Source organism: Orycteropus afer, unplaced genomic scaffold (genome assembly GCF_000298275.1).
Source record: "Orycteropus afer afer isolate SDZICR_OR568_19922 unplaced genomic scaffold, OryAfe1.0 scaffold00098, whole genome shotgun sequence".
NCBI classification, from domain to species: Eukaryota; Metazoa; Chordata; class Mammalia; order Tubulidentata; family Orycteropodidae; genus Orycteropus; species Orycteropus afer.
Genome location: NW_006921685.1, coordinates 10,164,051 through 10,176,808, shown reverse-complemented (window position 1 = coordinate 10,176,808; position 12,758 = coordinate 10,164,051). Strand labels below are relative to the sequence as shown.

The window sequence follows — 12,758 nt, the reverse complement described above, 5'->3', positions numbered from 1 at the left end:
AGAGAGAGTGGGCACCTCCCAGAACATTGTTTTGTGCCACTCCCAACAGAAATACTCCAGGTGGACACCTTCAGCAATCAGGATCTCCTCAGTTGCTCATAGCAAATCCCACCTTGGAGTTTACAAAGATTTACGGGTAGAAAAGCCACACAAAGTAATTTGCTACACTGCACACACTTAAATATATCAGAGATGATTTTTAAGGAATTCTTTTCTCTTCAGAACTGTATTACCCATTTTTCTGATGAGGCATCTAAGGCCAAGAGAGTAAGCATTTTGCCAGAGATGACTTTATTTAGCTATTAAGTTGTGGAGGTGGGATTCAGACTCCAGTATATTAGACTTTAAAGGCCCCATTCTTAATTACTTTACTGTACAGCTTCTTTTTGAAATATCCAGCATTCACATGATAAACCACAGTGATTTACATTTAATGTTGGTAGCATTGGGGAATTGGATTGAACTTCATATTAGATTTGCTGTATAATTCCCCCAATCTTTTTTGCTATGAAATTGTTTTAGCCAGAAGTATGCTTTCTCATTTTTGTTAGACCAAGAATTGATCCAAATACAAAAGTAAATACTTCACCAAAATTTAATGCTATTTCTTTTTAAAGGTGTTTTTAAATAAAACAGCCACAGAAAAAGTTCCTCCAAGTGTAATCATGATTTTATTGTTTAATATAAATGAACAAAAAACCAAACTCACTGCCATTGATTCGATTCCAAATTATAGTGACCCGCATTGTGCTTACTAGGTTGTAAATCTTTATGGAAGTAGATCTCTTCATCTTCCTTCTGTCGAATGGCTGGTGGGTTTGAACTGCCAACCTTCCTGGATAGCAGTCAGATGCCTTAAGCACTACGCTGACCATGCTCCTTTATTGTTTAATATTAAAGAAAAAAAAAAAAAAAAAAACTCACTGCTATCAAGTCGAATCTTACTCACAGCGACCCCTCCTTGGGTTTCCGAGGCCGTATCTCTACAGGAATAGATTGCCCAGTCTTCTTATGAGGAGTGGCTGGTGGGTTTGAACCTCCAGCCTTCTGGTTAGCAGTCATATATATATGCCTTAGGTGCTACACCACCAGAGCTCCCATTGTTTAATATGTTGTTGTTACATGCCGGCGAATCAGACCCGACTCATAGCGACCCCTCCTTGAGTTTCAGAGGCAGTATCGCTAAGGAAGTAGATTGCCCCATCTTCTTTCCGAGGAATGGCTGGTGGGTTTGAACTGCCAGCCTTCTGGTTAGCAGCCAAGTGCCTGAGGCGCTATGCTACCAGAGTTCCTTTATTTGTTTAATATTGTTGTTATTTGCCGTCGAGTCGGCCCCAACTCATAGCGACCCCTCCTTGAGTTTCAGAGGCAGTATCGCTAAGGAAGTAGATTGCCCCATCTTCTTTCCGAGGAATGGCTGGTGGGTTTGAACCTCCAGCCTTCTGGTTAGCAGTCAAGTGCCTTAGGCACAATGCTACCAGAGCTCCTTTGTTTAATATGTTGTTGTTGTTATGTGCCGTCGAGTCGGCCCTGACTCATAGCGACCCCTCCTTGGGTTTCTGAGGCAGTATCACTACGGAAGTAGGATTGCCCAACCTTCCTTCCGAGGAGTGGCTAGTGGGTTTGAACCACCCATATAGTGATGGTTAAATCATTTTACCTGACTATTCTACTTATAGGGAGCTCTGACTGTTCTACTTATAGGGAGCCCTGACGGCTTAGTGCCTAAGGCACTTGACTGCTAACCACCAGCCACTCCTCAGAAGGAAGGTTGAGCAATCTACTTCTGTAGTGATACCACCTCGGAAACCCAAGGAGGGGTCACTATGAGTCAGATCCGACTCTATGGCAGTGAGTGAGATTCTACTTACATATTTAAAAGAGCTACATTCAATGTATTGTAGATTAAGTTACATATAATTACATTTTAATCTCAGTAGTAATGTTTGTTTAAGATGATCTGACTGAATCCTTGGAAATCTCTCTCTTTATCTGGTCTATACATTGTAATTTTTCATGTTTGGTTAACTTAACATGATTTATACTACTTTCTATGGAGTTTATCATAATTGCTTAGTTAGTCCTTAAAAAATTCCTGCTTTGTCATAACACTGGGTAGACTAAAGAAAATACTTTGGGGCATTGGCTGTGTCCAGAAAGTCACTAGCTTGGATTCTTGAAATAGAGAATTTTTATCTCTAAGGAGCTCTGGTAGTGTAGTGCCTAAGGCACTTGATGGCTAACCAGAAGGCTGGCAATTTCAAACCCACCAGCCACTCCTCGGAAGGAAGGTTGGGCAGTCTACTTCTGTAGTGATACTGCCTCGGAAACTCAAGGAGGGGTCGCTATGAGTTGGGTCTGACTCGATGGCACATAACAACAACAATAACAAAGTTTCTTATAGGGCTAAGGTTTTGTAAATACTCTAGTTTGCTTATGGTGTTCTGTCTGTATAGAATGTTAGCTGTTGTTACTGCTCTCAATTATTCTGCATGAAAATTAAAATCTCGACTTGAATCCTTATTTCTATATAGAGGGTAAGTGCACAGGAATAAGCTTGGTTATACCATTCAATAAAAATAAACTTCGGAACTATGCTATGAAAAGGTATAACAGTAATTGTGAAAGTCTTGAAAATACTGAAATAAACTGACTCAATAAAAACATTCTATGAGAAGAGGAGAAAAAGGTAATTTTTTAAAAAAGAAATTTTTTTTCTTAAAAAAATCCTTCTTTGGGAAACTGGTAACAAAATAAATATTTACCATTTTTTCTCTTTTAGTTTTTTAAAAATTTATTTGTTTGTATGATAACAGGCAGACACTTAAAGTAGTAAAAATAAAGATCCATTTATATTCATTCAGTCCATCTGAAATTTTTTTCTAGATACTAAAATAAAAATTTGATGAGATCTGTCATAACGGTATTTTGGTTTATGTGTGACAGTACTTTGTGCCGTAACAGGCTAGTGTTATAAAATTAATAGTAAAATCTATCTTATGTATTGAACGATTAAACATTCTGTAATACTTGAATCTTTACCTTATCAATTTAATAAATATATATGTGCAGTTCACATATACATGCTTAATACTTTGCAAATATTGACTTTTCTAATCTTTATAATAGCTGCATACAACATAGGTAACATTATTATTCCCATTTTAATGTAAGGAAATTGAAATAGAAATACTAACCTCTTTCCTTAACAGCTTATAGGTAGTGGAGCCAGGTTTCACCAATAACCTAGGCACTCTAGATCTAGAATCTATGCTCTTACCTCTAGAATCTATGCTTACATGCTTTTCTAGTCGTTAACTTAGGTTAACATAGAACTTGGAATTTTTTTCACTTGGTTAATAAGATTTTAGAATAGGAGTCCACCACCTCCATGGCCCAGGATCTTCATGTACCTTTCCTCTTTGTATCTGTTCAGCACCTCTCTTTGGCCATACTTCCTCTTTACACCAAATCTTATGTTAAGTAAGAGCAAAAGAAATGTTTATTTTTTAAAGCTTCAGAAAGAATTGTTAAAATGCTAATGATTCTTAAAAAAATGGTTACATTTTTTAATTGATTTTTTTGTTCACAGCTGATATTTTTTAACTTGGATTAGCAGCAATCATCATTTCAATTTGTGAACATTGAAGAATGGGAAAGACGAGTTTTTGTTAGGTTCCACAAACCTTATATAACTAGAAATTACCTTTTTCTCCTCTTCTCATAGAATGTTTTTATTGAGTCAGCTTATCTCAGCATTTTCAAGACTTTCACAATTACTGTTATACCTTTTCATAGAATAGCTCCGATGTTTATTTTTATTGAATGGTATAACCAAGCTTATTCCTGCACACTTACCCTCTATATAGAGATTAGGAATCAAGTCGAGATTTTAAAAGCCATTGGTTTTTATATGAAACAGTAAATCTGACTTTAGGTTAGAGTTGAATATTATTGAATTAATTAAATATTTTTTGTAATTAATTGTGTGAAATTTTGATAAACTGTAGTAGCCATAGTTGTATAATCTTGTATTCTACTTCCTTTCCTGTCACATGTTGTTCATATATCTGAACTTCTTATAGCTTTTATACTCAAACTTCTCAAGGCTATTTTTGAACTTAGACTGTTTATTCTAGCATAGCTCAAAGCATGAGGAATATATGTACTTTTGTATATAATTTTGCTTTCTCTAATTTTTAATAATTAACATGTTCATTATTATCTCTTTTAAAGGTCAGGCATTAGATTTAACTTGTTTACTATATATAAAGACTGAAAATGCAAAATTTGTGAAATTATATTTTACCTTTAATTATATAGATATAGAGAAATATATTTCTCTATTCCTGCTACTGGTTTTGCAGTACAAAGAACAATGTCATCACGATTATCTAAAGACACAAAAGAGGCCAGGAAAAAAAATGTATTAATGGCGATATGTAATTGTTGGCATTAAAATGTTCTACTTTAAAATACATGCCACTTGTTCACATCCCACCAAATTAAACTCATTACTAAGGTATCTACTCTCACTCATAGCAACCTATAGGACAGAGTATAACTGCCCCTAAAGGATTCCAAGGCTGTAAATCTTTATGCAAGCAGACTGCCACATCTTTGTCCCACAGAGTGGGCTGATGAAGTAGTTTAATTACTTTCAGAGTAATTAGTGATATTTACATTTAGTCATGTTTTCTCAACTTTAGCTCACTTTAAGTTGCCTTTTAGTATTTTTTTCTTGGTTACTCTTATAAAAATGAATAGTCATGTTGATAATTTATAGTATATTATTTTTACATTGAATATAATTATATCTTATTTTTTTTATAAACCAGAATCATAATAACAACATCTGTTTTGGTTTGGAATGGCAGATTTTATGGTACCATAGGCTAAATGGATATAAACCTGGATGAGCTCTTAAAAATACTCTGAACATCTGTCTCCTTTCACGTTTGGGACTTCCTTTTAGATATACAGCAAATAATGTGACTTCTTGAACAATGAATATAACATGACTTATGCTTCGGTTAATTTGCTTCTTACAATATATTCTCACAATATATTGCGAAGCAGAATATATTTTACCATTTTGGAACTGTATGGGTCTGTAATTTGAAGAGGCCTTACTTAAGAATCTTTAAATTCTTTCATTATACATTAAAAAGACAGCCATTAGTTCCTTGAATTTTCCTATATTGTAGAAATATTGTGGGGCTAAATAAACACACTTAACTTTAATTCCCCAGGAAATTTGACTAGCTCCTTTTTTCTCATCTTTCTTTTTTCCCTTAACTCTGATAATAAAATGTTTATACCTCTCTCGTAGTTTGTAACCTACATTTTCCCTGTATAGTAGTAACATCGGTAAGTTCCTAGTGAGCAGGACCTGTATTTATTAATACTTGTCTACCATAAAGTTACTAGCAGAGTCCTTGGCTCATGGCTAATGCATTTGGCTGCTAACCAAAATGTTTGAAGTTCAAGTCCACCCAGAGATGCCTGGGAATAAAAACCTAGCAACTCTATGGAGCGCAGCTCTACTCTTAGACACAAAGGGTTGCCGTGAGTCAGAACCCACCCAATAGTAACTAGGATTGGTACGACTAGAGTACCTAGCAAAGTGCTTGAAATATCAAGTGTTACACACAATATTTTATTAATCTGGTATGATTTCTTCTGCTCATCTTTTTCAAATTTTCTGTGTCTCTTCCTTCTCCATGTAAGATTGGCACAACTTTCCTTATTTAATTACTCTTTTTGGTCCTGAAAGTAATTTAGAAGTCTCATGAACTGCATCAGAGATTTGACTCTTGTATTGATTGCATACATACTAATGTAGAAATGTAAGACAGATAAACGTAACATTCTGTTGACTCCAGTCTATTGTGACTAAGGGATGCTCTGAGATAGTGCGGAGAGTTTTGTTATCAAGAAAATCCCTACTAGTTGTTAGCTGTATGACTGTTTGAAAGTTATTTCTCTGAACTTAATTTCTCCTTTTCTTTGAAATCAGGCATAATCCTTCTTTATAAATCTAAAATGAAAATCAAATACTATGAAACAATCAGAACAGTCAGGACTCCTTTGAGTATTCATGTCCTTCTCCGTTGTTGTAGTTGGTGCATCTCTCCGTTGTGGCCATTCCTGATCTCTGCAGTCATTAGCTCTGCTCTCTGCCAGCCTCTTTCACAGAGTAGCTTTTGCGGTCTCCCTTCTTTACCACCAACTAGTAGGCTTTTTCTTATTTCTTGACTCTTTATCAGTCAGTTCTGCTTTTTGTCTCGTTAGTCAGTTTTTTATAACGGTGTTTAGTTAGAATCACTGACATTCTGTAGGAATATGCCCTTCCTCTTTATTATTAATAGACATTATTAATGTAATTGTATATAAGTATGATAGACATACAAATACAGTAAACACAATAAATATTTTACATATGTAGTGTAGTAAGAGTCTTTGAATTCATGACCCTTTACAGTTGTCATGTGACTTAACTATCATTAATTATTTTCTGGGCACAGCATCACTTATAGGTAGGAAATGCAAATGTGAGTAAGATATAATCCTTACCTACAGTTATTTATAGTCTTCTGAACTGTTAAAGTGCAAAGCAGATTGGTGACAAGTGTTGTATTAGAGATACCCAACCTATTGCCCTTGAGTTGGATCCGACATAGCGACCCCTCCTTGGGTTTCCAAGGCAGTATCACTATGGAAGTAGATTGCCCAACCTTCCTTCCATGTATTAGAGGTACATGTATGAAAATACCAGACACATATGTAATTTTACATTTTCTAGTGACTGCAATTAAAAAAAAAGGTGAAATTTAAGAACGTATTTTTTAACTTAATATACCTATAATATTGTTTAAACATGCAGTCAGTACAATAAATTTCTAATGATGTTTTACTCTCTCTCTCTAATTTGCATTTGTAGTAAAGTCTTCAAAATCTAGTATGTATGTTATTTGTTTATTATATAAACAAATCATCTTATTTTGTGTGGAACAGACTTGGTTTTAGCACCAAAAGTTCTACATCCCAAGATCCTAGGGAACCCCATAATCCTAGGAAAACTAGGATAGTTAGACACCTTATTTAGAGTGTATTTCAATTTGAACTTCATAGGTCTATATTTGAATTAATAAAATGTACAAATTAAAAAAAAAATAGATTGACTTAACCAAGTTGCGAAAGTTTTCCAATATGGAATTGATTATCAGTTTTTAAATTGAAATAAAATTAATAATTCATTTCTTAAGTTACATTGGCATATTTCAAATTCTAATAGCCAAATGCTTCTAGTTGCCTTTTTGGATACAAGTTTAGAATACTAAAAGTATGAGGATTTAATTAGTGTACTTCATACGCATATAAACTATGATAAGAGCTGTTTTGAATCTGTCAATTGGTAGATCCAGTATTGGTCACTGTTACCAGCAAATATCAGAAGTAAATTGTACATAAACTTGTCACATCTCCATTGCTGGTTAGCTAGCCCACTGTCATACTATATTTTAATTATTATAATCTTCATCTTTCAAAATAGTCTGTTTTTGTATTTTCTTTGACATATTTTGGGGCTTTGTTCTAGAATTCAGCATGTTACTTGGAAACAAATTTTTCATTTCAAGACCTTGCTCTCTAACTTTGTTTAGATAGATCTACAGTATCTAGTTTGGCCTCACTGCTGAGGATTCTATTTAATGTCTTATGTATTTGAAAGTCTTTCCACTTAGACTAGATGGAACTATTCCTTGTCCTCTGTAAGCTCTGGGTGTTTTTCAGCCTGGTTGTTTTTTCCTTGTCTTCTGATAGTTTTCTTACACACGTGAGCTAATCAGTACTCAGGTGAAGACAATACCTAGTGCAGATCTCCTGAGTACTTTCTTTGTGCAGCTCTTTCCTGTCCAATACTCTGTCCCATGAATTCTAGCCATCTTGACTTCTTGGAACGTTGTCTTCTCAACTCAGGGATTAGGGATTAAATTGGACTAATCTTTTCCATTTTCAGGGATCACTGTCCTTCACTGCCTGTCTAAACACAATCATTTAAAATAGCTTGTCTTTTTTTTTAAGTTGTTTGAAAATGGAATGTTAAATCCAGTTTATGTTACTCCATTATGACTGGAAATGAAAGTGAGCCCATGGTATTTCTTTTAACCATGTAGTTGAAAATAGCATATGGTTGGAGATTATCCTTCTTTTTTTTTAGACTTGCTTTTAAATTTGTTCATAGAGCGTATTATTAACCTATTTAAAAAACCACAGGATGACCACTAATGAAGAATTAAAAATGAACATAGTTTATCATTCATATGTTTGGTACAAAAAGTGGTACATATGTTTGTGAGAATATTATGTAGTCAATGTTAACGTTTTAAATTATCTAATAAGCTAATCAGAATAATTAATCTTTTACAGACTGAGAGTAACCATGACACAGCACTAACACTTGCCTGTGCTGGTGGTCATGAGGAACTGGTACAAACACTGCTAGAGAGAGGAGCTAGTATCGAGCACCGAGACAAGAAAGGTAGAATCTAATTTTGTTAACATTTTTCCTGCAATATTTATATTTATGTTGTGTGGAATACTACTTTTAGCCCTTTTTTGATGCTTAGTATTTTTCTTTTGCTAAGCATGTAGTGATTAGATCATTATTTTCCTCCGTAGTGATTAGATCATTATTTTCCTCCAGGTTTTACTCCACTTATCTTGGCTGCTACAGCTGGTCATGTTGGTGTTGTGGAAATATTGCTGGACAATGGTGCAGACATTGAAGCCCAATCAGAAAGAACCAAGGACACACCACTATCCTTGGCTTGTTCTGGGGGAAGACAGGAGGTAACATTACCCCTAATACAATTTTTTCTTCCTCTGTTTAGCACAGGTATACTTTAAACTCACATGATTTTATCTATCAGAACAATGGTTTTACATTGAACTCTATGAATTAAAAAGAATTGGAGCTTAGTGATGAAACAGGAATAATTTTTTTTTCCCCCTTAGTTTTTGCTTGGCTCTTCCTATACTTTTGCCCTTTTATATTTGGAGTAGATATGTGTATGGATAGTTAGATGTACTTGCTACCAGAGGTGTACTGCACAAAAGAAGGTAAGGGAGTTGTCCCTACTTTGTTGTTTCTTCTGGTTGTTAATGTGAATGCAGTCATACCATTTTTCTTCTGTAATCAACAGTGGAGGCGATTGTTGGTATGCATTTAGTATTTTAGTGTTTATTATTAATAGTGAGTAAGGGGAAGCGCAAAAGCTATGATCCTGAGCAATACTTAAGATCTGTGCCTCATTTGTAAAATAAGGATGAAGATACTAGTACCTATGTCAAAGTGTTAATAGCTAAAAACTGGAAACAGCAGAGGTATCAATAGAATGGCATGCATACTCATACATAATCATATTAAACAGCAAAAAGTTACTGATAAACCCAGAAATATTATGCTAAGTGAGAGGAAGCCTAACATCAAGAGTACATAATGTGTGATTTCATTTATATGAGCATCTGAAACAGATTAAATTGGTCTCTTGGTGGGGATTGACTGGGAAGGGCCATGAGTGAATAACAGGGATTTAGATTATACATAGGTTTATGTGTTTGCCAAAACTCAATGAATATATACTTAAGTTTTGAGCATTTAAATTACATGTAGGTTTCACTTTCTCCCCGCCCCCAAAATCCTTAAAACGTGATATAGTCTAGTTAATGCTAATACATGCTCAAATATCTAGGGAAAATTACAAGTGTCTTTAGTTTACCTTTAAATTCAATTTAAAAAATAAGATGGAAAGATAAATACATATGATAAAATGAGTATAGTATAATTTTGATTGTTGATGTGAATGTATGTAGGTATATGTGGGTATATGAGTGTTCACTGTAAAATTTTCTTCAGCTTTTTTGGTATACTTAAAACTTCATAGTGAAATATAAGGAAATAAAAGTATTAGCAGTACCCTATTATTTTATTTAAATTTTTAGTTATTGATTGAAAGTTAAAAAAATATTACAAATACTTGCAAATGTGTAAATGAAAAAGGTCTTGTCCCATTGTTTTCCATTTTACCACTGTGTTGTATAATCATATATAAATAATAATTTCCAAACTATCACGTCATGGCAGTATGTGAGGTCTGGATCTTCCATGGCATGTTAAGCCATTTCAAGATAGTAAATGTATTTTACTTGACATGTTACTTCATTGCCTTCTACAACTCTTGCTGAAAGGCTGGTTTCGTACAGAGGATGAAAGGCCTTTTCCTTCTGTTGTGCAATATATCAGAAATAAAGGAGAAATCAGAAGTACACAACTTGAAAATTGCCTCACCATATGAAGAAAACACATTGTTTTTTCTTCTGTCTTTCCAGGTGGTGGAGCTACTATTAGCTCGAGGGGCAAATAAAGAACACAGGAATGTTTCCGATTATACACCTCTAAGTCTGGCTGCTTCTGGAGGCTATGTGAACATCATCAAAATATTACTAAATGCAGGAGCTGAGATTAATTCTAGGCAAGCTTTATTCTCTCTATTTAGTAAAAGTATTATATTAAAAATATTTAAATATTTATTTTTATGCCACATTTAGGAATTACTTTACTAAAAATTGAGAACCCAAATTGTTGGAGATTTTTGAACATTAATGTTATTTAAGTAATTGCAACTGCTGACAAAGGACTTGAAAAATATAAATTACTGTATTATGATACCAAGAAGAAACAGATCTTAATGAGTTTTTATCAAAAGCAAGCAAATGAATACGTTAGGATAAAAAGTCCAGCCCAAGTCATTAGTAGTAAAAGATTTCTAATGGAGTCTTGATAGTATCTTAAAGACGACTTATTACTAGGCTGAGAAGAATTGTGATTTTAAATCCTGCAAAATAAAGAATCGTAAATAAAATTTTATATTTTTTTTTTCCCGGGTCATTTAAAATGTATATATGTATGTGTGTTTGTATAATTGTTCTTCCCATACTTTTACCCTCAGAACTGGTAGCAAATTGGGCATTTCTCCTCTGATGTTAGCAGCTATGAATGGACACACAGCTGCTGTTAAACTTCTGTTAGACATGGGATCTGACATAAATGCCCAGATAGAAACCAATCGGAACACTGCCCTTACCTTAGCCTGCTTCCAAGGAAGAACTGAAGTGGTTAGTCTTCTGCTTGATAGAAAAGCAAATGTTGAACACAGAGCTAAGGTAAAGTTTATACTTGATTTTATTACTTTGATATTTAAGGTGTACAGTATGTCAGTTATAATTATGCTTCCTAGTTTTATCTTTCACATATATATTTATTCAGAAATCATTCTTATAGGAGTCAATCAAGCATTAACTTTTGAAAATATGTCAACAGTAGGTTTCAATAGATAGTAATGACATTAGAACCTGTTACCCCAAACTAATTTGTTTGTTCTTCTGGTCAACCAAACCAAACCTGTTGCTGTCAATTCCAAGTCATGAATACCCTACAGTACAGAACAGAACTGCTCCATAGGGTTTCCAACACTGTAATCTTTATGGAAGCAGACTGTCACATCTTTTTCCCACAGAGAAGTCGGTGGTTTCAAGCTGCCTGACTTTCGGTTAGCAGTGAGTGCTTAATCACTGATCCTCCAAAGCTCTTTGTAGTGTTACTATGAGTTGCAATAAACTCAACAGCAACAGGTTAATAACAGGTTGATCAGTTGAAAAATATGTACTGTTATAAAAGAGAAGGGAGAGGAGCACCTAATGAGTGACAGGTATATGCCAAGTGCTTGCATATTATACAACTTTTTTTTTTCATAGCTGTACCATTGAGTATAAGGAGAATTATCTGTTTTTAATGGATTAGACTGTAACTAAGGCTAATATCAGGAAGGTGGTAAGTGACAATGCTGAAATACAGTTGTGAATCCTTAGAATAGCTACACCAAATTGCTTCCCCAGATTGTTTTAACATTTTAGCTCTTTCCAGTCTCTTACATGTTCTTTTTATTTTCTACTAAACTTAGACTGGCCTCACACCACTAATGGAAGCTGCCTCTGGTGGATATGCAGAGGTGGGCCGAGTTCTTTTGGATAAAGGTGCTGATGTTAATGCCCCTCCAGTGCCCTCTTCGAGAGATACAGCTTTAACCATAGCAGCAGATAAAGGACATTATAAATTCTGTGAGCTTCTTATTGGCAGGTATTATGTTAACCTTTGTATATGAACACCATGATACCAGTGATTACCATGTTCTCTGGGCGATTGTACTATGAAAAATCAGTTGTAATTACTTCTTCTCTAAATTGCTGGTGTATTTTTTCAAACCTGTCTTTACTATTTTCCACCTATCCAGAGCCATTGTCTGGTCTCCTTTTTTCAATCCAACCTAAAATAACTCTTGTCTTCCTTTGTTGTCTGTGCAGATACACTTTTAAGTTACTATAATAGCTTCCTAGCAGTTGTTACCCATACTCTCATATCTCTAGCTCACTCTTAATAGTCTGGCAATAATCTATGGCTTCATTGCTGAATTTCTTGTTCTTTATAGTAATTAGGACTTCTAGGTGATGGTTGTAGAACTAGTCAAAGTATCAAATGAGATCCAGCAGTTTCAGTTTCAGTCAGTTAGAAGTTACCTGTTAGTCTTCCAAAGATGCTTGGTTGCTTAATTGGATTTCCTGAACTGTCTTAAAGACCTTTGGATGATGTCTTAAGCAGTAGCCACTATTAATTGTTATTATTCACCATAAGTCTTGTT

At 34.5% G+C, this 12,758-nt stretch overlaps 1 protein-coding gene across 1 annotated transcript in view; it reads left to right on the top strand.

The window, feature by feature from the left end:
* Nucleotides 1-12,758, top strand: part of ANKRD17 (ankyrin repeat domain 17) — a 294,287-nt gene that overhangs the window by 198,951 nt on the left and 82,578 nt on the right. Inside the window, 5 exon segments of the mRNA XM_007942797.2 lie at nucleotides 8,431-8,542; nucleotides 8,708-8,853; nucleotides 10,393-10,535; nucleotides 11,013-11,226; nucleotides 12,024-12,199. Coding sequence (XP_007940988.1) covers nucleotides 8,431-8,542; nucleotides 8,708-8,853; nucleotides 10,393-10,535; nucleotides 11,013-11,226; nucleotides 12,024-12,199 — 791 coding nt within the window.